The 24563-nt window shown below is 37.7% G+C and overlaps 3 protein-coding genes across 3 annotated transcripts in view; all 3 read right to left on the reverse strand.

The window, feature by feature from the left end:
- LOC133632355 (uncharacterized) lies at window positions 1–22759 on the reverse strand. The gene is made up of 4 exons (XM_062024737.1): window positions 22515–22759; window positions 5276–10019; window positions 2412–2900; window positions 1–944 (listed from the first exon to the last, which is right to left on the reverse strand). Exons 2-4 carry the CDS (start codon window positions 5826–5828, stop codon window positions 487–489), a joined length of 1500 nt encoding a protein of 499 aa, XP_061880721.1. The 5' UTR covers window positions 5829–10019; window positions 22515–22759; the 3' UTR covers window positions 1–486.
- On the reverse strand, window positions 9118–22662 carry LOC133632098 (gastrula zinc finger protein XlCGF7.1-like). The gene is made up of 3 exons (XM_062024335.1): window positions 22515–22662; window positions 9928–10019; window positions 9118–9834 (listed from the first exon to the last, which is right to left on the reverse strand). The coding sequence occupies exons 1-3, from the start codon at window positions 22660–22662 to the stop codon at window positions 9118–9120; spliced, it is 957 nt and encodes a 318-aa protein (XP_061880319.1).
- The window catches only part of LOC133632356 (zinc finger protein 79-like), a 28637-nt gene continuing 15392 nt past the window's right edge, over window positions 11319–24563 (reverse strand). Inside the window, exon 3 of the transcript XR_009821672.1 lies at window positions 11319–11522. The gene's annotated coding sequence lies outside the window, so the exon portion shown is untranslated. The remainder of the gene's footprint in view (window positions 11523–24563) is intronic.

The following is a 24563-nucleotide window of genomic DNA, read 5'->3' on the forward strand; positions in this document are numbered from 1 at the left end:
AATGCATTTTTAGGCCATATAATTTGCCTGAGCGGCTCGTAGACCCCGAAAGTAACAAGAGGTTGCCTTGTTGCCTTTCCATCCATCCAATTTCTACCGCTTATCCTTTCCATTAAGAAAAACAAATTAGTTTTTAGTGTAAGTTTGCTGGTTTCAAGAAATGTAATGCCGGGCGCATATTGTTATGTCAAGATAATGGCAATAGCATTTACTTAATTTAAGAATATTTTTCAACATATTGAGAAAAAATATCTATATATTTTTTTCTACCAAGAAAAGTGCACTTGTTATTAGTGAGAATATACTTATTTGAAGGTATTTTTGGGGTTCATTGAGGTTAGCTAATTTGACTTGTTTTGGAAAGTCTTGACAAGCCAAATTTTCTTGTTCTATTGGCAGATAAATGTCCTTAGTTCAAGTAAAATACCCCTAAATTTTGTATTTTTTTTTCTTGTTTTTGAACACTGACTTTTTGCAGTGTGGGCTCTAACCGACGCCGAACACAATGCCGTGTCGACGGCGGAATGATCCGAGCCACCCGTTGGACGCCTTGAAGTCATCCAGCCCAAGTTGAGCGGCCAGTTCTCGGGCCTTGTCCTGGAGGAGCTTCCCGCTTAGGGGCAGCGTGCGTGCGGCGGCGTCCTTGAACCACTCGTAGAGGACGGCGTTCAGTTCATCGTTGGCGGTCTTCCTGCCTCTCCTCTTGCGATCCAGTGGCACGTTGCTTCTGAACTGCTGGATCCACTCCGCCCGGCGCTTGATGATGTTGAGGACCTGCGTGCGGCCACAGCGGTGCCCTTGAACGCCGAGCATCCTGGCGATGGAGCGGGCGCTCATCTTGTGCTGGTCGTGCATCTCGATGACCTCCATCTTCTTGTCCAGGGAGAGGGGAAAGCGGCCGGGTCTCGCGGCGGTCGGCGCCATGGCGGACTGGCACGTCGAAGCTGGACAGGATGACAGCGGGAGTAGAAAGTTGCTGCTTGCTGATTCATTGACAGGAATATGACCACCTTCAAGCAAGGGTCATCATTATTAGCTCTTATTTATCCAATAAGCAAACTTAAATAAGGACGAATGCACAAAACAATATTGTAGCAAGTTTGTCCTAAAATAGAGTAAACAATTACCGTATATTTCAGACTATAAGGCGCACTTAAAATCCGTCCATTTCCTCAAAACTCGACAGTGCGCCTTATAACCTAATGTACGGAATAATTCTGGTTGTGCTTACCAACCTCCAAGCTATTTTATTTGGTACATGGTGAATGTCACTGTTTAATTCCTTGCTTCTTGTCTGTTTAATAGTTAAAGTTAAAGTGCCAATGATTGTCACACACACACAAACACTAGGTGTGGTGAAATTTGTCCTCTGCATTTGACCCATCCCCTTGTTTCACCCCCTGGGAGGTGAGGGGAGCAGTGGGCAGCAGCGGTGCCACGCCCGGGAATCATTTTTGGTGATCAAACCCCCAATTCCAACCCTTGATACTGAGTGCCAAGCAGGGAGGTAATGGCTCCCATTTTTATAGTCTTTGGTATGACTCGGCCGGGGTTTGAACTCACGACCTACCCATCTCAGGGCGGACACTCTAACCACTAGGCCACTGAGTAGGTAGATGTCATCGGTGTTTGAACCTGACAGTTAGTTTTGTCAGCGACTCTTTTATCTTTTTCTCCCGTGTGCGTTCTCATGTGCGCCTTTAAAGAACATGCTGGAGAAAAGGCGTCGTAGAAAACTGAGCATAAAAGGTAAACAAGCACACACATATCTATATATTGTTGCGTCGACCAGCTCTTCCTCCGAGGGATTCTAAGCTGTTGGTCATTCCCGAATTCTTAATTGGCACATAAGCTGATGTCTATATTCAATCACCAGGCAGTAGTTGGTATTTTGTAGTTTATTTTCAAATATTTGAGAATAGAGACCAGCCTCGAGCAACACATACAAGTGCGTAGCCCAAGTTGATCTGAAAACTTCCCGGAAAACACTCTCCTCTTCAATATCTCCCCCCGCCCTCACTTGTCTCACCTCAAACACATGCTCATTGTGTCTCTTATCTTGAGTCGGCCTAGGAAGCAAAGCAAGGAGGATTCCTCCTCTCTGCCTTCTACTTCAAGGCCGGCCCCAGTGCAAGCACTTTGTCATTAGATGATTTGAAAGTAAAAGAGTACAATATGGAACATTAGCTATTTGTAATATGACTGTGAAAGTAAAGAAGTAACACAAAAATATGGATGTATGAAAATATATATATATATCCTTCAGTTCTCATGTGTGATCGCACGCTTGTTTCTCGAGGCAATCTTATACCACAAACTGAGCATGTAATGGGTTTTTCTCCTCATGGAGCGAGTCAAACAATGTTCAGAAGAGCTTTTCTCACAAACTGATCATAGAAAACATTTTTTACCTGTCTTCTTTTTGGAGGGTTTAGAGTGTTTGCTGTCAATGTGAGACCTCGTATCCCCTTCCCAGTCTGTATCGCTGCTCAAAGGTTCATTGGTGTCTCCATCCTCACTATCTGATAGTGGAGCTAAGAGGTTATCTGCTTGAGATCCTCCACAGTGGTCTCCAGCAGCCTTTGTCGTCATGTGTTGAATTAAGCTGCAGCTTGGAGGCTCCGCCCCTCTGTTCTCCTCACGTGGACTGTGATGAAGCTGTGAGGACTCGGGTGGTTTCTCTTCATGGGCTTCAGTCTTCACAGAGACACCAGTCAATGGCAACTTGGTGAGATCAGCTTCCTCCAGCCCGAGAATATACTCTCCCTCCTGAGTGATCCAAAGTTCCTCCTCTTCCTCTTTAATGTGGGGGGGCTGTGGAGCCTCCTGCTTCAAAGTGGGGCTCCGCCTCTGCGACTGAGGGGGACGTTCTTCTTGACAAGCAATCATCTGCTGGACGTCTGCAGGACACAAACGATACAAACACATCAGCGTTGGCAATTTAGCTACTTTGTTGCTATATTTAGTGAGTATTCATTTGTTCTCATCTTATTGGACCCCAGTTGTTCTTGTTTCCGGTTCCCAACAAGTCTTGATTCCGGTTCTTTTAAGAGGCAGGGTCAAATATTTACTCTGAATATTTTTACGAAGTTTCTTTTCCCAGAAGTCTCACTATATTTATGAAAACCTGATTTAGAAACAATTAGACATATCCTGTTGTTTATGGCGATCCGATGTTACATAATTGGTATCGACCGACCGCTCCCTGTATGATCAGTGTCAGAGCTTGGTCCGCATTGCCGGCGGTAAGTCGGACACGTTTCCAGTGAGGGTTGGACTCCGCCAAGGCTGCCCTTTGTCACCCATTCTGTTCATAACTTTTATGGACAGAATTTCTAGGTGCAGTCAGGGCGTTGAGGGGATCCGGTTTGGTGGCTGCAGGATTAGGTCTCTGCTTTTTGCAAATGATGTGGTCCTGATGGCTTCATCTGGCCAGCATCTTCAGCTCTCACTGGATCGGTTCACAGCCGAGTGTGAAGCGACTGGGACGAGAATCACCACCTCCAAGTCCGAGTCCATGGTTCTCCCCCGGAAAAGGGTGGAGTGCCATTTCCGGGTTGGGGGGGGGAGATCTTGCCCCAAGTGGAGAAGTTCAAGTACCTTGGAGTCTTGTTCACAAGTGAGGGAAGAGTGGATGGTGAGATCGACAGGCGGATCGGTGCGGCGTTTTCAGTAATGCGGACGCTGTATCAATCCGTTGTGGTGAAGAAGGAGCTGAGCCGGAAGGCAAAGCTCTCAATTTACCGGTCGATCTACGTTCCCATCCTCACCTATGGTCATGAGCTTTGGGTTATGACCGAAAGGACAAGATCACGGGTACAAGCGGCCCAAATGAGTTTCCTCCGCCGGGTGGCGGGTCTCTCCCTTAGAGATAGGGTGAGAAGCTCTGTCATCCGGGAGGAGCTCAAAGTAAAGCCGCTACTCCTCCACATGGAGAGGAGCCAGTTGAGGTGGTTCGGGCATCTGGTCAGGATGCCACCCGAACACCCCCCTAGGGAGGTGTTTAGGGCACGTCCGACCAGTAGGAGGCCACAGGGAAGACCCAGGACACATTGAGAAGACTATGTCTCCCGGCTGGCCTGGGAACGCCTCGGGATCCCCCGGGAGAAGCTGGACGACGTGGCTGGGGAGAGGGAAGTCTGGGCTTCTCTGCTCAGGCTGCTGCCCCCGCGACCCGACCTCGGATAAGCGGAAGAAGATGGACGGATGGATGGATGGTATCGACCGATACCAATCATGTATTAACTGTTCATTTCTTGTATATTTTTTTTTAGACAGTGCTATTGACAGTCTAACAGTTTCAACACAATATTTAAACTTTATGTCTAGAGGGCTCACTTAAAGTTACAAATGTGAAACTCAGCATTTAGAACATTGTAAACAATATTTTATGCTCTAGCTATAGAAGTATTTGATTTATGATTAAGAATCGCGGGAATTTATGTACCCAAAACCAATTAACAGCAACAAACAAGGATTTACAGTATAACGCTATTATATAACATTTATGGAGACATATTTAGTAGTTTTCTTTTATTTTAGGCAAAATAATAAAACAGCAAAGCCAGTATTAAATTGTTGACTATTGTTATATTCATTTAGATCAGGGGTAGGGAACCTATGGCTCTCGAGCCAGACGTGGCTCTTTTGATGACTGCATCTGGCTCTCAGATAAATCCTAGCTGACTTAACACGGTAAGTAATGAATAATTCCGCTGGTAGTCACAGTGTTGAAAATAACGTTCAAAATATAAAACATTCTCATGCGTTTTTAATCCATCCATCCGTTTTCTACCGCACCCGTTCAAGAAATCGCATTAATGGTAGGAAGTATTTTATTTATTATTGGTTATCCTCAGAATAACAATGTTATTAAAAAGAATAAAATACTTATTATACTCTAAAAATGTTGGTCTTACTTAAAAATGTATTTTTTTTTCAGTGTTAAAAAATATTATACAGCTCTCACGGAAATACATTTTTAAAAATATTTGGCTTTCATGGCTCTCTCAGCCAAAAAGGTTCCCGACCCCTGACTTAGACCATGGCACTGCTTGTCATGGAGTCCAAACCAACCTGGTTTCAGAGACTTGAAATATCTCAATGAGTCACTTAACTGAATATTCTATCAATTTAGTTGACTAAAACGTTGTGAAACTTTCCACCCCTCTGCAACCCTGGATTTAATTAACAAAAATCCATTATTTTGTCTCCCATAATCAACAGACAAGACAAATAAATGATGTTTCATTTAGTAGAAGGTTAGTAAACATACCTTCAATGTGTAGCACAATGTCACTTTTGCTAGCAGCCTCCAGTTGTTGTCGATGTCGCTCCTTCTCTCTTCTTCTAGAAAGTTCCTCCTCGTACGACGCGATTGTTCTTTCAAACAGCGCGAATATTTCATCGGCCGCCGCCATGAGTCGCTCCTTCACCAACTCTTTCAGCATGTTTAAAGTTCCTGAACTCGGTAACAGTCGGTCGCCTTCGCCCTTTGTCGGGAAAATGTTGCTAACTTCCGCCCTCTTTCCTTCTTCGAGTGAAGTTTTCCGGAAGCCGGGCGTGCGTGACGTCACGCCATGAAAAATCCAATGAACAGTTTGAAAAAGCTCATCATAAAATAATACACGCAGTAACTCACACGTCAACGAGCAATGTTGACCAGGGAAACCGGAGACTAAAAAGATAACGTTAGCCCACACAATACTCCGAACATCGCCATTTTGTGACGTGCCTACGTGGCGGCCATCTTGGTAGGGGCGGCTTTCCAATGCAATACAATGCAGTGCATATTGAAAATAAATCATAACTTCCTCAATTATCAACATCTTTCCATGTGGTTTACTTTATTGTCAACTTCAAAACATATGCTATTAATACAGATATTTTTTAGGGATTTTTGCATACAGCGTACTTTGCAACCGTATGCAGGAAAATGTCCAACAATGGAATACTTTGGCCACTTTGCTGCTACTAACTTAGGCTCGCCGTAGGCATTTAGTTCAAAGAGATGTGATGTATCTCCATCCATCCATCCATTTCCTACAGCTTGTCCCTTTCGGGGTCGCGGGGGGTGCTGGAGCCTATCCCAGGTCCACTCGGGCGGAAGGCGGGGTACACCCTGGACAAGTCGCAATTTATCTTGTTAAATCTAATCAATCAATATTGTAATAAATACCCAAATAATACAATTAACAATTATTGGGGTATTTACCATAACAAGTAAATAGATATAGAAAAATGTATTACATTTGGGGTATCTATTTACCTATGTATTGTTGTTACTGTCACTTAGTACTTGTATATTTATGTGCCTAAATATGTGTAAACGTATGTACGTTTGTGCAAAAAAAAAAATTTGTTCATAGGTGGAATTATCAATCATATTTTGAAATGAGACCAGTAAATTAATCATTGTATAGAAGATAAACCTATTTACCTATTTATTGTTATTACTGTCACTTAGTACTTGTATATGTATGTGCCTTAATATGTGTAAACATATGTACGTTTGTGCTAAAAAAAAAAAAAAGTGTTTATAGGTGAAATTATCAATAATATTTTGAAATAAGACCATTAAATTAATCATTGTATAGAAGATACATCTATTTACCTATTTATTGTTGTTACTGTCACTTAGTACTTGTATGTGCCTATATATGTGTAAACGTATGTACGTTTGTGCTAAAAAAAAAAAAAAGTGTTCATAGGTGGAATTATCAATCATATTTTGAAATGAGACCAGTAAATTAATCATTGTATAGAAGATAAACCTATTTACCTATTTATTGTTATTACTGTCACTTAGTACTTGTATATGTATGTGCCTTAATATGTGTAAACATATGTACATTTGTGCTAAAAAAAATAGTGTTTATAGGTGAAATTATCAATAATATTTTGAAATAAGACCAGTAAATTAATCATTGTATAGAAGATAAATCTATTTACCTATTTATTGTTGTTACTGTCACTTAGTACTAATATGTGTAAACATATGTATGTTTGTGCTAAAAAAAAAAGTGTTTATAGGTGAAATTATCAATAATATTTAGAAATAAGACCAGTAAATTAATCATTGTATAGAAGATAAATCTATTTACCTGTTTATTGTTGTTACTGTCACTTAGTACTTGTATGTGCCTAAATATGTGTAAACGTATGTACGTTTGTGCTAAAAAAAAAGTGTTTATAGGTGAAATTATCAATAATATTTTGAAATAAGACGTGTAAATTAATCATTGTATAGAAGATAAATCTATTTACCTATTTATTGTTGTTACTGTCACTTAGTACTTGTATGTGCCTAAATATGTGTAAACGTATGTACGTTTGTGCTAAAAAAAGTGTTTATAGGTGAAATTATCAATAATATTTAGAAATAAGACCAGTAAATTAATCATTGTATAGAAGATAAATCTATTTACCTATTTATTGTTGTTACTGTCACTTAGTACTAAAATGTGTAAACATATGTATGTTTGTGCTAAAAAAAAAAGTGTTTATAGGTGAAATTATCAATAATATTTTGAAATAAGACCAGTAAATTAATCATGGTATAGAAGATAAATCTATTTACCTATTTATTGTTGTTACTGTCACTTAGTACTTGTATGTGCCTAAATATGTGTAAACGTATGTACGTTTGTGCTAAAAAAGTGTGTTTATAGGTGAAATTATCAATAATATTTTGAAATAAGACCAGTAAATTAATCATTGTATAGAAGATAAATCTATTTACCTATTTATTGTTGTTACTGTCACTTAGTACTAATATGTGTAAACGTATGTATGTTTGTGCTAAAAAAAAAAAGTGTTTATAGGTGGAATTATCAATCATATTTTGAAATGAGACCAGTAAATTAATCATTGTATAGAAGATAAACCTATTTACCTATGTATTGTTGTTACTGTCACTTAGTACTTGTATATGTATGTGCCTTAATATGTGTAAACACATGTACGTTTGTGCTAAAAAAAAAGTGTTTATAGGTGAAATTATCAATAATATTTTGAAATAAGACCAGTAAATTAATCATTGTATAGAAGATACATCTATTTACCTATTTATTGTTGTTACTGTCACTTAGTACTAATATGTGTAAACATATGTATGTTTGTGCTAAAAAAAAAAAGTGTTTATAGGTGAAATTATCAATAATATTTAGAAATAAGACCAGTAAATTAATCATTGTATAGAAGATAAATCTATTTACCTATTTATTGTTGTTACTGTCACTTAGTACTTGTATGTGCCTAAATATGTGTAAACGTATGTACGTTTGTGCTAAAAAAAAAGTGTGTTTATAGGTGAAATTATCAATAATATTTTGAAATAAGACCAGTAAATTAATCACTGTATACAAGATAAATCTATTTACCTATTTATTGTTGTTACTGTCACTTAGTACTAATATGTGCCTAAATATGTGTAAACGTATGTACGTTTGTGCTAAAAAAGTGTGTTTATAGGTGAAATTATCAATAATATTTTGAAATAAGACCAGTAAATTAATCATTGTACAGCTTGTAAATCTCCACTGTGTGCGATGGAATGCGCCGTAGAGGTGTCGGTTTCTCAGATCTTGGACAGCCACAGGAAGGGCCTTATCAGGGAATGCCCAAATAAATGGGGAGGCGTGGAACTTTTTCCTCAGAGCGTGGGGTGACCTGTACGAGGGTGCAGGTCCAAATTGAATCCTGTCTCTGTTTGATTCCTTGCTTCTTGTCCAGTTTAATAGATAGTTCGGTGTTTGAACCTGGCAGTTGGACTCCGCCAGCGCTGCCCTTTGTCACCGATTCTGTTTACAACTTTTATGGACAGAATTTCTAGGCGCAGTCAGGGTGTTGAGAGGATCCGGTTTGGTGGCTGCAGGATTAGGTCTGTTTTTTTGCAGATGACGTGGTCCTGATGGCTTCATCTGGCCAGGATCTTCAGCTCCCGCTGGATCGGTTCGCAGCCGAGTGTGAAGCGATTGGGTTGAGAAATCAGCACTTCAAAGCCAAGTCCATGGTTCTCGCCTGGAAAAGAGGGAAGTCTGGGCTTCTCTGCTTAGGCTATTGCCCCCGCGACCCGATTGTGGCTGTGCGGAAGAAGATGGATGAACAAGAAAACATTTATTCTCCGTTGTGTGCCAACATGTGCGCCGTCAAACTTTTCTGGTAGCAAAAACTTTTGCCGCAAACTGAGCATCGAAAAGGTTTTTCCACTGCGTGCGTCGCCAAGTGCGACGCCATGTTCACCTTCTGAGTGAACCTCTTGCCGCAAATTGAGCAACTGAAGGGTTTTTCTCCTGAGTGCGTTTTCATGTGCGCGACCATGTTTGATTTCTGAGAGTAGCTTTGGCCGCAAACTGAGCAAATGAAAGGTTTCTCCCCGGTGTGCGTGCGCATGTGTCGGGCCAGCGTGTAGCTGTAGGCGAATTTGTCGCCACAAACTGAGCAACTAAAGTGTTTCTCTCCGGTGTGTGTCAGCGCGTGTCGGGTCAGGTTACTCTTATGGGAAAAGCTTTTGGCACAAACCGGGCATGAAAAGGGTTTTTCTTTTGAGTGCGTCCACCTGTGTCGAGCTAAATTACTCTTGTAATAGAAGCTTTTATCGCAAATTGAGCAGGTGAAAAGTTTTTCATGCGTCTTCTTTTTGGAGCACTGTGAGTCGGCGTGAGTCCTGATATCGCCTTCCCGGTCTGTATCGCTGCTCAAAGCATCTTGGGTGTCGTCCCTGTCTCCGTCCTCAGGAGAGTGAGACGTTATGTCGTCACTATCTGATAGTGGAGCTAAGAGCTTGTCCACTTGTGATCCCCCACAGTGGTCTCCCTCAGCCTCTGTTGTCTCCTGTTGATGTGAGCTGCTGCTTGGAGGCTCCGCCCCTCTGCGATGAAGCTGTGAGGACTCGGGTGGTTTCTCTTCATCATCTTCGGTCTTCACAGAGACACCAGTCAGTGGCAACTGGGCAAGATCAGCCTGAGTGGTCCACAGTTCCTCCTCTTCATCTTTAATGCAGGGGGGCTGCTGGACGTCTGCAGAAGACAAACAACACTTTAGTTTAAAAAAAAAAAACTGAAAGCCACTACTAGCGACCACGCAGTCTGATAGTTTATATATCAATGATGAAATCTTAACATTGCAACACATGCCAATACGGCCGGTTTAACTTATAAAGTGACATTTTAAATCTCCCGGGAAATATCCGGCTGAAACGTCGCGGTATGATGACGTATGCGCGTGACGTAGTCAGTTTAACGGAAGTTATGGTACCCCGTATAATCCTATACAAAAAGCTCTGTTTTCATTTCATAATTCCACAGTATTCTGGACATCTTTTGCAATTTGTTTAATGAACAATGAAGGCTGCAAAGAAGACAGTTGTAGGTGGGATCGGTGTATTAGCAGCGGACTACAGCAACACAACCAGGAGGACTTTGTTGGAGAGCAGACGCGCTAGCCGCGACCTCACCTTGACTTCCTACGTCTCCGGGCCGCCAAACGCATCGGGTGAAGTCCTTCGTCCTTCCGTCGATCGCTGGAACGCAGGTGAGCACGGGTGTTGATGAGCAGATGAAGGCTGGCTGGCGTAGGTGGAGAGCTAATGTTTTTAGCATAGCTCTGTGAGGTCCGGTTGCTAAGTTAGCTTCAATGGCGTCGTTAGCACAGCATTGTTAACCTTCGCCAGCCTGGAAAGCATTAACCGTGTAGTTACATGTCCACGGTTTAATAGTATTGTTGATTTTCTATCTATCCTTCCAGTCAGGGGTTTATTTCTTTTGTTTCTATATGCAGTTAAAGCACGATGCTATCACGTTAGCTCGTAGCTAAAGCGTTTCGCCGATGTATTGTCGTGGAGATAAAAGGCACTGAATGTCCATTTCGCGTTCTCGACTCTCATTTTCAAGAGGATATAGTATCCCAGGTGGTTTAAAATACAAATCCGTGATCCACAATAGAAAAAGGAGAGAGTGTGGAATCCAATGAGCCAGCTTGTACCTAAGTTACGGTCAGAGCGAAAAAAAAAATGTATTTCACTGCATTCTAGTCCGTCATTCTAACGTTCCTCATCCACGAATCTTTCATCCTCGCTCAAATTAATGGGGTAATGGTCCGAATAGCTCTAGCTGCGTTGAAAACAATAGGAAAATATGAGGGAGTAGAGACAACGTCACGCTACTTCCGGTAGGGGCAAGGTTTTTTTTTATCAGAGACCAAAAGTTGCGAACTTTATCGACGTTGTTCTATACTAAATCCTTTCAGCAAAAATATGGCAGTATCGCAAAATGATCAAGTATGACACATAGAATGGATCTGCTATCCCCGTTTAAATAAAAAAAAATCATTTCAGTAGGCCTTTAAATAGAGTCGGGCGCTAAAACCATAATAATACACCTCGTGATGTCAATGAAAAATGTGTTAGATAAAATGTTTTTTCGTCTGCGCAGGAAGTGGCCACTGACCAGTGCGGAGTGACACGCTAACAGCCAATCAGGTAACAGTACCAACTGTCATGTTTGGTTGTCTGGCGGCTGATTCTTTGCATGGAGCGAGAAGAGAAAGTGAAAATGAAGAAATTGCGGATAAAAGCAGGAAAAGTCACCTGGACAATATGGCAGTTTTTAGGATGTTTTCAAAGGGACCGTAGTTGAACCAATGTGGTCTGTAAATGATGCGAGGCGCTCGTCCCCGCCAAGACCGGTTATGCAGCTTACCCTTTAGAGCACAGCTGTAACTTCTTGGCAATAAACCGGCAGAAAATAGTTCTTCTCAGGTTTCGTTATGTTCACGTGGACCCCGGACTTAAACAAGTTGAAAAACTTATTTGGGTGTGTGGAGGGGGGGGGCGTGCCCTGCGGACCTGCAGCGAAGCGGGGTATGCCAGGACCGGCTTCGAGATCAGCGACAGGTGCGTAGATGGCCCACCCGGGCCTGGTTATCTAATCACCTGTCGCTCTGTTAAAAGGCAGCAGCCAGGAGTAGAGAGGTGTCGGAGCTGGAGTAAGAGCGAGAGCAAGCCTGAGACGGACACACAAACTATTGCTGGAAAGCAAGAGACAGTCTTTATTGGAAAATAAAACTATATTGTGAACCTGAACCGGGCTGTCATGTCAGTGCTTGGTGGTCCGAAGAACCCCCTGGAGGGCAACTTCCACAGGGTGTTACCATTTAGTGTACAGAATATGTACTGTACTGTGCAATCTACTAATAAAAGTTTCAATCAATCAATCAATCAATCACATTTTGCACTGTTTTCTTACCCTTTATCAAACATTCCTTACGTATTCCTAATTTAGGCGCTTACTGTGAAATGTTCAATGTGACTTTACAATTTTGTTTACATTGTTTGAGTGTTTTCCATGCTTGTGTTGACATTTCCTTTCTTGTTATAACTAGAGGAAGGCTTTATTTGAAATAAAAATGTTGACATTTCATGTTTTTCACCTGATAGATCATAAAAAATATCAATAAGTATCGTTATAAAACACGTATATCGTGTTTCAGCCATATCGCCCAGCCATGGTATCACATGCAAAGTCTGAGTTGCCATTGGTACATTTTGCCGGCTCCTTTAAAATACAGATGATGTTGCAGCTCTTTATTTATTTCTTTATTTAGGCAAGGCATTCGCGGAGTGCGCCGGAACATCTGCACCCAATATGAGTCCCAGAGTCAAGATGGTTTGAGGACAAACAGGCAAAAATCCTGTGGGACTTCCAGATTCTGGATGGCCAACCATCCTGACTTTGTGGTGTCTCAAACTGATATTGATACCGGATATCAGTCCGATTTGAGCAAACAAGCCCTGGATTATACTGGGTGCTTATATATTATATATTTTCTGATAAAAGCGGTCCTGCAGCGTGTTTACTGCTGGACAGTTGACCTCTAAATGTCCGCCAACACGCACACAAGGTCGGTCTTTCCTTTGGTTTTAGTCAAGTCATTTACAAAAAGGTAAACATGCTCGGCCAGGGATGTCAAAGTGGTTTTCATTGAGGGCCACGTGGCAGTTATGGCTGCCATCACTTGTAACAGTGAATAATGTATGAATTTGCCTCTGGATTTCATTATTTATTATATAAATAGTTTTAAGTATACTGTTGATTTTACAGTTAAAACTTTACATTTACAACATTTTACTGTAAAATAGTGGGTTTTTTTTTAAAATTACAACATTTTACTGCCGCTTGTAACAGTGAATAATGTATGAATTTGCCCCTGGATTTAATTAATAATTATATAAATTGTTTTAAATAGACTGTTGATTTTACAGTTAAAACTTTACATTTACAACGTTTTACTGTAAAATAGTGTTTTTTTTCTTTTTTTTACAACATTTTACTGCCGCTTGTAACAGTGAATAATGTATGAATTTGCCTCTGGATTTCATTATTTATTATATAAATAGTTTTAAGTATACTCTTGATTTTACAGTTAAAACTTTACATTTACAACATTTTACTGTAAAATAGTGGGTTGTTTTTTTTAAATTACAACATTTTACTGCCGCTTGTAACAGTGAATAATGTATGAATTTGCCCCTGGATTTAATTAATAATTATATAAATTGTTTTAAATAGACTGTTGATTTTACAGTTAAAACTTTACATTTACAACGTTTTACTGTAAAATAGTGTTTTTTTTCTTTTTTTTACAACATTTTACTGCCCCTTGTAACAGTGAATAATGTATGAATTTGCCTCTGGATTTCATTATTCATTATATAAATTGTTTTAAATATACTGTTGATTTTACAGTTAAAACTTTACATTTACAACATTTTACTGTAAAATTGTGTTTTTTTTCTTTTTTTTTTTTTCTTTTTTTTTGTAAAAAAAAATTTTTTATTTTATTTTTATTTTTATTTTTTTTATTTTTTATAATGTCTTTTTTTTTTAACAACATTTTACTGTCGCTTGTAACAGTGAATAATGTATGAATTTGCCTCTGGATTTAATTATTCATTATATTAATTGTTTTAAGTATACTGTCGATTTTACAGTTAAACTTTACATTTACAACATTTTACTGTAAAATAGTGTTTTTTTCATTTTTTTTTTTACAACATTTTACTGCCGCTTGTAACAGTGAATAATGTATGAATTTGCTTCTGGATTTAATTATTCATTATATAAATTGTTTTAAGTATACTGTTGATTTTACAGTTAAAACTTTACATTTACAACATTTTACTGTAATATAGTGTTTGGTTTTGTTTTTTACAACATTTTACTGCTGCTTGTAACAGTGAATAATGTATGAATTTGCCTCTGGATTTCATTATTCATTATATAAATTGTTTTAAGTAGACTGTCAATATTACAGTTAAAACTTTACATTTACAACATTTCACTGTAACCTAGTATTTTTTTCATTTTTTTTTACAACATTTTACTGCCGCTTGTAACAGTGAATAATGTATGAATTTTCCTCTGCATTTAATTATTCATTATATAAATTGTTTTAAGTATACTGTTGATTTTACAGTTAAAACTTTACATTCACAACATTTTACTGTAATATAGTGTTTTGTTTTGTTTTTTACAACATTTTACTGCCGCTTGTAACAGTAAATAATGTATGAATTTGCCTCTGGATTTCAGTATTCATGATATAAATTGTTTTAAGTAGACTGTCGATTTTACAGTTAAAACTTTACATTTACAACATTTTACTGTAATATACTGTTTTTTTTAGTTTTTTTTTTACAACATTTTACTGCCGCTTGTAACAGTGAATAATGTATGAATTTGCCTCTGGATTTCAGTATTCATTATATAAATTGTTTTAAGTATTCTGTTGATTTTACAGTTAAAACTTTACATTTACAACATTTTACTGCAATATAGTGTTTGGTTTTGGGGTTTTTTAAAACATTTTACTGCCGCTTGTAACAGTGAATAATGTATGAATTTGCCTCTGGATTTCATTATTCATTATATACATTGTTTTAAGTATACTGTTGATTTTACAGTTAAAACTTTACATTTACAACATTTTACAGTAAAATAGTGTTTTTTTCATTTTTTTTTACAACATTTTACTGCCGCTTGTAACAGTGAATAATGTATGAATTTGCCTCTGGATTTAATTATTCATTATATAAATTGTTTTAAATATACTGTTGATTTTGAAGTTAAAACTTTACATTTACAACATTTTACTGTAATATAGTGTTTGGTTTTGTTTTTTACAACATTTTACTGCCGCTTGTAACAGTGAATAATGTATGAATTTGCCTCTGGATTTCCTTATTCATGATATAAATTGTTTTAAGTAGACTGCCCATTTTACAGTTAAAACTTTACATTTACAACATTTTACTGTAATATAGTGGGTTTTTTTTTTACAACATTTTACTGCCGCTTGTAACAGTGAATAATGTATGAATTTGCCTCTGGATTTCAGTATTCATGATATAAATTGTTTTAAGTAGAATGTCCATTTTACAGTTAAAACTTTACATTTACAACATTTCACTGTAAAATAGTGTTTTTTTCATTTTTTTTTACAACATTTTACTGCCGCTTGTAACAGTGAATAATGTATGAATTTGCCTCTGGATTTAATTATTCATGATATAAATTGTTTTAAGTATACTGTTGATTTTACAGCTAAAACTTTACATTTACAACATTTTACTGTAAAATAGTGTTTTTTTTCTTTTTTTTTTTTTACAACATTTTACTGCCGCTTGTAACAGTGAATAAAGTATGAATTTGCCTCTGGATTTAATTATTCATTATATAAATAGTTTTAAGTATACTGTTGATTTTACAGTTAAAACTTTACATTTACAACATTTTACTGTAATATAGTGGGGTTTTTTTTACAACATTTTACTGCCGCTTGTAACAGTGAATAATGTATGAATTTGCCTCTGGATTTCAGTATTCATGATATAAATTATTTTAAGTAGAATGTCCATTTTACAGTTACAACTTTACATTTACAACATTTTACTGTAATATAGTGTTTTTTTACAACATTTTACTGCCGCTTGTAACAGTGAATAATGTATGAATTTGCCTCTGGATTTAATTATTCATTATATAAATAGTTTTAAGTAGACTGCCCATTTTACAGTTAAAACTTTACATTTACATTGTACTGTAATATAGTGTTTTTTGTGGGGGGGGGGGATTTTACAACATTTTACTGCCGCTTGTAACAGTAAATAATGTATGAATTTGCCTCTGGATTTCCTTATTCATGATATAAATTGTTTTAAGTAGACTGCCCATTTTACAGTTAAAACTTTACATTTACAACATTTTACTGTAATATAGTGGGGTTTTTTTACAACATTTTACTGCCGCTTGTAACAGTGAATAATGTATGAATTTGCCTCTGGATTTCATTATTCATGATATAAATGGTTTTAAGTAGACTGCCCATTTTACAGTTAAAACTTTACATTTACAACATTTTACTGTAATATAGTGTTTTTTTACAACATTTTACTGCCGCTTGTAACAGTGAATAATGTATGAATTTGCCTCTGGATTTAATTATTCATTATATAAATAGTTTTAAGTAGACTGCCCATTTTACAGTTAAAACTTTACATTTACATTTTACTGTAATATAGTGTTTTTTGTGGGGGGGGGGGGATTTTACAACATTTTACTGCCGCTTGTAACAGTAAATAATGTATGAATTTGCCTCTGGATTTCCTTATTCATGATATAAATGGTTTTAAGTAGACTGCCCATTTTACAGTTAAAACTTTACATTTACAACATTTTACCTTAATATAGTGGGGGTTTTTTTACAACATTTTACTACCGCTTGTAACAGTGAATAATGTATGAATTTGCCTCTGGATTTCAGTATTCATGATATAAATAGTTTTAAGTAGACTGTCGATTTTACAGTTAAAACTTTACATTTACAACATTTCACTGTAAAATAGAGTTTTTTTCATTTTTTTTTTTACAACATTTTACTGCCGCTTGTAACAGTGAATAATGTATGAATTTGCCTCTGGATTTCAGTATTCATGATATAAATGGTTTTAAGTAGACTGCCCATTTTACAGTTAAAACTTTACATTTACAACATTTTACTGTAATATAGTGTTTGGTTTTGTTTTTTACAACATTTTACTGCCGCTTGTAACAGTGAATAATGTAAGAATTTTCCTCTGGATTTCAGTATTCATTATATAAATTGTTTTAAGTAGAATGTCCATTTTACAGTTAAAACTTTACATTTACAACATTTTACTGTAATATACTGTTTTTTTGGTTGTTTTTTTTACAACATTTTACTGCCGCTTGTAACAGTAAATAATGTATGAATTTGCCTCTGGATTTCATTATTCATTATATAAATAGTTTTAAGTAGACTGTCAATTTTACAGTTAAAACTTTACATTTACAACATTTCACTGTAACCTAGTGTTTTTTTCTTTTTTTTTTACAACATTTTACTGCCGCTTGTAACAGTGAATAATGTATGAATTTTCCTCTGCATTTAATTATTCATTATATAAATTGTTTTAAGTATACTGTTGATTTTACAGTTAAAACTTTACATTCACAACATTTTACTGTAATATAGTGTTTTGTTTTGTTTTTTACAACATTTTACTGCCGCTTGTAACAGTGAATAATGTATGAATTTGCCTCTGGATTTCAGAATTCATGATATAAATTGTTTTAAGTAGACTGTCGATTTTACAGTTAAAACTTTACATTTACAACATTTTACTGTAATATAGTGGGGTTTTTTTTACAACATTTTACGGTAAATGTAAAAACAGTACCACTGGGTTTTTTTTTTTTAGGGGGGGGGGGGGGCGGGTTACAGAAAAAGCTGGCAATTTAATTGCCAGAATTTTTGTGTTAAATTGACATTGTTTTTTACAACATTATACTGTTAATGGAAAAACAGTACAAGTTATTTTTTTTATTCTGGCAATTTAGCTGCCAGTTTTTCTACCGTAAAAACAAATGTGCCGTCTTTCCATTTACAGTAATACACCGTTTTATACATATACATTACATATACATTTATACATATACATTTTATACATATACATTACATATACATTTATACATATACATTTTATACATATACATACAATACAACGACAACTGTAGATTTTACAGTCAAAAACTGGCAGTTCAATCAACAGAATTTTGACGCAAAATACAGTAAAAAAAAAAATTCAATTTACTGTAATAAGTACCAATGACACACACGTGGGTGGCCGCGCCCGGGAATAATTTTGGTGATTTAACCCCCGATTCCAACCCTTGATTTAGAGTGCCAAGCAGGGTCCCATTTTTAACGTCTTTGGTATGACTCGGCCGTAATATGCTGTAAAGAACAACGTAAAATGTATCGTCATTTTTATTAATTTGATGGGTAGTTTGCTGTAAAGTTAAGTATTTTTATTTAGACAAAAATGTCTTTGGAAAGTATGATAAAAAATACTGTAATATTTGTTGCAATATCAAATACTATTCAAGTTTAAAAGGTGTGCAATTTCAAGCAGTACATTTATATCTTATATAAATGAAAAAAATGTGAGAAAATATTAAGTACTTTATTGACACATATTATTTCCAGGTGTTTGCGGCCTTGCGTTTGACACCTGTGTGCTAGGCCAGTGGTTCTCAACCTTTTTTCAGTGATGTACCCCCTGTGAACATTTTTTTAATTCAAGTACCCCCTAATCAGAGCAAAGCATTTTTGGTTAAAAAAAAAGAGATAAAGAAGTAAAATACAGCACTATGTCATCAGTTTCTGATTTATTAAATTGTACAACAGTGCAAAATATGGCTCATTTGTTGTGGTCTTTCTTGAACTATTTGTTAAAAAGATATAAAAATAACTAAAAACTTGTTGAAAAATAAACAAGGGACTCAATTATATATAAAGATTTCTACACATAGAAGTAATCATCAATACACTTCTCAAAAGCAAAATTAGCAAAAATATTCCCCCAAATTAACCCATTATGCGATAGATGCAAAGTAGACAACGCAACATTAATACACATGTTTTGCCTGTGTCCGAAGCTAAAGGGGTACTGGAAATCCATCTTCCAAGCACTCTCCACGGTCTTAACAATTCAAATCGATCCACACCCTTTAATTTCAGTATTTGGAATCATTCCTGAAGGGATGGAGCTACCTGTAGGGGGTCACAAAATAGTTGCCTTTACCACCCTCCTCGCACGCCGCCTGATACTGTTGAAGTGGAAGGAAGCTGTCCCACCCTCAGTCTCCCACTGGATGAGGGACGTGCTAGCAAACTTGAAGATGGAGAAAATAAGGTATACATTACGGGGCTCTGAAAACAACTTTTTTTAAAGGCCTACTGAAAGCCACTACTAGCGACCACGCAGTCTGATAGTTTATATATCAATGATGAAATCTTAACATTGCAACACATGCCAATACGGCCGGGTTAACTTATAAAGTGACATTTTAAAATTCCCGGGAAATATCCGGCTGAAACATCGCGGTATGATGACGTATGCGCGTGACGAAGTCCGAGTAACGGAAGTTATGGTACCCCGTAGAATCCTGTACAAAAAGCTCTGTTTTCATTTCATAATTCCACAGTATTCTGGACATCTTTTGCAATGTTTTTAATGAACAATGAAGGCTGCAAAGAAGACAGTTGTAGGTGGGATCAGTGTATTAGCAGCGGACTACAGCAACACAACCAGGAGGACTTTGTTGGAGCGCTAGCCGCGCTAGCCGCGCTAGCCGCCGACTTCACCTTGACTTCCTACGTCTCCGGGCCGCCAAACGCATCGGGTGAAGTCCTTCGTCCTTCTGCCGATCGCTGGAACGCAGGTGAGCACGGGTGTTGATGAGCAAATGAGGGCTGGCTGGCGTAGGTGGAGAGCTAATGTTTTTAGCATAGCTCTGTGCAGTCTGGTTGCTAAGTTAGCTTCAATGGCGTCGTTAGCACAGCATTGTTAACCTTCGCCAGCCTGGAAAGCATTAACCGTGTATTTACATGTCCACGGTTTAATAGTATTGTTGATTTTCTATCTATCCTTCCCGTCAGGGGTTTATTTCTTTTGTTTCTATATGCAGTTAAAGCAAGATGCTATCACGTTAGCTCGTAGCTAAAGCATTTCGCCGATGTATTGTCGTGGAGATAAAAGGCACTGAATGTCCATTTCGCGTTCTGGACTCTCATTTTCAAGAGGATATAGTATCCCAGGTGGTTTAAAATACAAATCCGTGATACACAATAGAAAAAGGAGAGAGTGTGGAATCCAATGAGCCAGCTTGTACCTAAGTTACGGTCAGAGCGAAAAAAGATACGTCCATCGCTGCCTCTCAAGTCCTTCACTGTAACGTTCCTCATCTACGAATCTTTCATCCTCGCTCAAATTAATGGGGTAATCATCACTTTCTCGCTCCGAATCTCTCTCGCTCCATTGTAAACAACGGGGAATTGTGAGGAATACTAGCTCCTGTGACGTCACGCTACTTCCGGTACAGGCAAGGCTTTTTTTTATCAGCGAGCAAAAGTTGCGAACTTTATCGTCGATTTTCTCTACTAAATCCTTTCAGCAAAAATATGGCAATATCGCGAAATGATCAAGTATGACACATAGAATGGATCTGCTATTCCCGTTTAAACAAAAAAAAAATCATTTCAGTAGGCCTTTAAAGTGTGGAGACCTTTTTTGTCTTTTTTTGACCAATCCTCTACACGAGTGCAGGAAGAGCCCTAGATATGTACTTTAATATGACTGCCGACGTTTCAGGCCTTGTCATGCTGCTTCTACAGTGTGTTTCACTTTTCAATTACTTTGTCTCAAGTGCCTTGTATTTAACTTTTTTTTTTTTTTAGTCTGGGTACTTTTGTACTCTTACTTTTGTTTTGAGTGACAGCAGGGGTAGGGGATGAAGAGGGTTTGAATTTGTTGTTAATGTGAATGTGAAAATCAATAAAAAGAACTATGAAAGAAGTAATCATCGACTTAAAGTGCCCTCTTTGGGGATTGTAATAGAGATCCATCTGGATTCATGAACTTCATTCTAAACATTTCTTCCCAAAAAAAGACATCTTTAACATCAATATTTATGGAACATGTCCACAAAAAATCTAGCTGTCAACACTGAATATTGCATTGTTGCATTTCTTTTCACACTTCTTTTTGACAGACATTTGAAAAAAATCTCACGTACCCCTTCAAGTACCCCCAGGGGTACGCGTGCCCCCATTTGAGAACCACTGTGCTAGGCTATGGGTTACTCGGAGCTAGCAGCTACACAACAGCTAAGCACACAGTAGCACACAAGCTAGACATACGTGATAGTCTTTGAAGAATATTGCCGTGTAAAACCGCACATTTGTCAATATAAACAAATATCAAATAATCACCTTCCAGGGGGTGATCAAGGGGATGGGTCAAATGCAGAGAATAATTTTGCCACACCTAGTGAGTGTGTGACTATCATTGGTACTTTAACTTAACTTTTAATTAGATGACCATAGTAACTAATTAGATGACCACCAAGGTGGAGGACAGAGTTAAACAACTTGCACTGAGCCTAGTCTATAAAATCCGCTACACCTCCCTGATACCGAAGTACATGTCAAACTACTTCCTTAACGTAAATGACCGCCATAACCACAACACCAGGGGGTGCTCCACTAACCACGTTAAACCCAGATTCCGAACTAACAAAGGTCTTAACTCATTCTCTTTCTATGCCACATCAATGTGGAATGCGCTCCCAACAGGTATAAAAGAAAGGGCATCTCTATCCTCCTTCAAAACCGCAATAAAAGTTCACCTCCAGGCAGCTACAACCCTAAACTAACACCCTCCCCGGATTGCTAATAATCAAATGTAAACAATCAAATGCAGATACTTTTTCTTTTGCCTTCTGATCTCTCTCTCTCTCTCTCTCTCTCTATGTCCACTACTTGATGTCCATATCCCCCCCCACCCCCCTCCACACCCCTGATTGTAAATAATGTAAATAATTCAATGTGATTATCTTGTGTGATGACTGTATTATGATGATAGTATATATGATAGTATATATCTGTATCATGAATCAATTTAAGTGGACCCCGACTTAAACAAGTTGAAAAACGTATTCGGGTGTTACCATTTAGTGGTCAATTGTACGGAATATGTACTTCACTGTGCAACCTACTAATAAAAGTCTCAATCAATCAATCAATCAAAACCATAGTAACTAATTAGATGACCATAGTAACTAATTAGATGACCATAGTAACTAATTAGATGACCATAGTAACTAGTACTTCATGCAAAAGTGCAGATTCCAATCCTTGAATGTTACGTATAGTTGAAGACTTCTGGTAAATATAAAACATGAGTGCACATCACAATGGCAGCTACACTTTACATCTTAAACATCTACAAAAAAATTGGGTGGAATGTCCTGCGGGCCAGATTGAAAAGTTTAACGGGCCACTTATGGCCCCCGGGCCTTAATTTGGATTTTTGGCTGGCAGAGAATATGTGAAACATTGAAGTGGAAGGTCGGCGAACATTTAAAAAGTACCTTTGTCGTCAAACGCAGCAGCTTCAAGTTGTTGTCCATGTCGCTCCTTCTCGCTGGTTCTAGAAAGTTCCTCCTCGTACGACGCTATCGTTCTTTCAAACAGCGCGAATATTTCATCAGCCGCCGCCATGAGTCGCTCCTGTATCATCGTTTTTAACATTTTTGAACGTTTTTTTTTTTTAAACTCTTTATTATGCTCGCCTTTTGTCTGGCGTCTGTTTTGGAGATGTTGCTAACTTCCGCCTTTTTTCTTCTTCGATTGGAATGCACTGATGACGTCACACTGCTGCCACCGTGCGGCGACATTCAAGACGACTCAAGCCGAGACTGAACGTTTTTTTGTTTTTTTTTAATTGAACAATTAAATATACGAAACGCGGCAGTTTCCAACCAATATATTCCAGTATTTTTACATCACAACAACCAACATACTAATAATAATACTTATATAGCACTTTTCTAAGTTTTTAAAGACGCTTTACATGAACTAAAAATATATATAAAATAAAACTAACAAAAAAAAATAAAAAAATAATAGAAACATGTATGTATCCCAAAAATAAAAACAGTGAAAATCAGGTCTGAAGAGCTGCACCCAGGAAAGAATAAAAGTAAATAGAGACGGTTATAAAATGATTACAGCAAAAAAATCATTAAAATGAACATTACATAAAACAGGACCTATCTAAATCCAATCCATTTAATAAAGACCGTAAGGTGAGCACTTATCTTTTGAAATGTTCGTTTTTCTCCAGTGAGAGAAAGTAAAGTTTAATTTAGAAGGAGAACCATTAATAATCATTGTTCCGTTGTGTCCTTGGGCAAGACACTTCACCCTTGCTCCTGATGGCTGCTGGTTAGCGCCTTGCATGGCAGCTCCCTCCATCAGTGTGTGAACGTGTGTGTGAATGGGTGAATGTGGAAATAGTGTCAAAGCGCTTTGAGTACCTTAAAGGTAGAAAAGCGCTATACAAGTATAACCCATTTATCATTATTTATTTATTATTATTATTATTATTGTCCTTTGCAAACATGCCAAACAAACTAATAGTCAATCGTTCTACGGCCTGGTTTACACTGAATGTCAATTCCAATTTTTATATATTTTTTGCCAATATGTGACCTCTGTCGGATCTTTTCATGCCAACGTGCAATTCTGGATCCTTCGAACCCGACCCAGGCCTCTTTTTTTTTCCGTATGTGGAAGTAAATCTGGGGCCGTACTTATCAAGCTTCTTAGAGGGCCATTTTACACTTAAGTCCTGAGAATTTGCGAAATTTAGTCCTACTCTCAAACTTAAGAATAAAAGCTTTTTATCAACGTTCTTAAGTCTAAGAATCACTCCTACTCTCCACGATATTTAAGAGACCATCAGAGGTGTCTTAAGTGGTTAGGAGTTGCCAGCAGGGGGTGGCACTGAGGCGAGAGAGACGTGCGCGAACGTTCAGGGAGCGGAACAATGTTCTGGATTTGTTTGATGACGAGCAGATCAAACGGTATCGTTTAGACAGAGCGGGTATTATTTTTGTCACAGATTTAATACTTTTCGATTCCATGTTGATTTCTGCATGTGGCTGCAGTGGGCTAGTATATTTAGAGCCACCCACACCAGTTTCAAATTAGTTGCCTAATTAATGAATTGGAAAGAAAATGTTATGGCAGTAGCGTACGTGTGTGGCCGTGAGGTGAGTGACGTCAGTGAGTGTGTGGGCGAGAGAAGAGAGGGAGCGGTAGCGTGAGTGCCGGCGGGGACTAGTTTGTTTTGTATTATTTTGTAGTTTATTGTCAAAATATACACTCCCATTGTCCACTTAAATATTTCCAAGATATTTCTTTATTCTTAGACAACGGATTCCCTTCCGTGATTGGTCATTTCTATGGACACAGAAATGACGTCACCTAAAATTGCGTTTACGGCACATAGTAATGTCGTAATTCAGCTCTGAGTGTGACACTTAAGATTCAGTCCTACACTTCGCTGAAAGTGTGAGTAAGACGCTTGATAACTAACTTTTAAGTGCAGCTTTCAGCGAAGAATTTATTTACTC

This window comes from Entelurus aequoreus, linkage group LG17 (assembly GCF_033978785.1).
Source record: "Entelurus aequoreus isolate RoL-2023_Sb linkage group LG17, RoL_Eaeq_v1.1, whole genome shotgun sequence".
NCBI lineage: Eukaryota > Metazoa > Chordata > Actinopteri > Syngnathiformes > Syngnathidae > Entelurus > Entelurus aequoreus.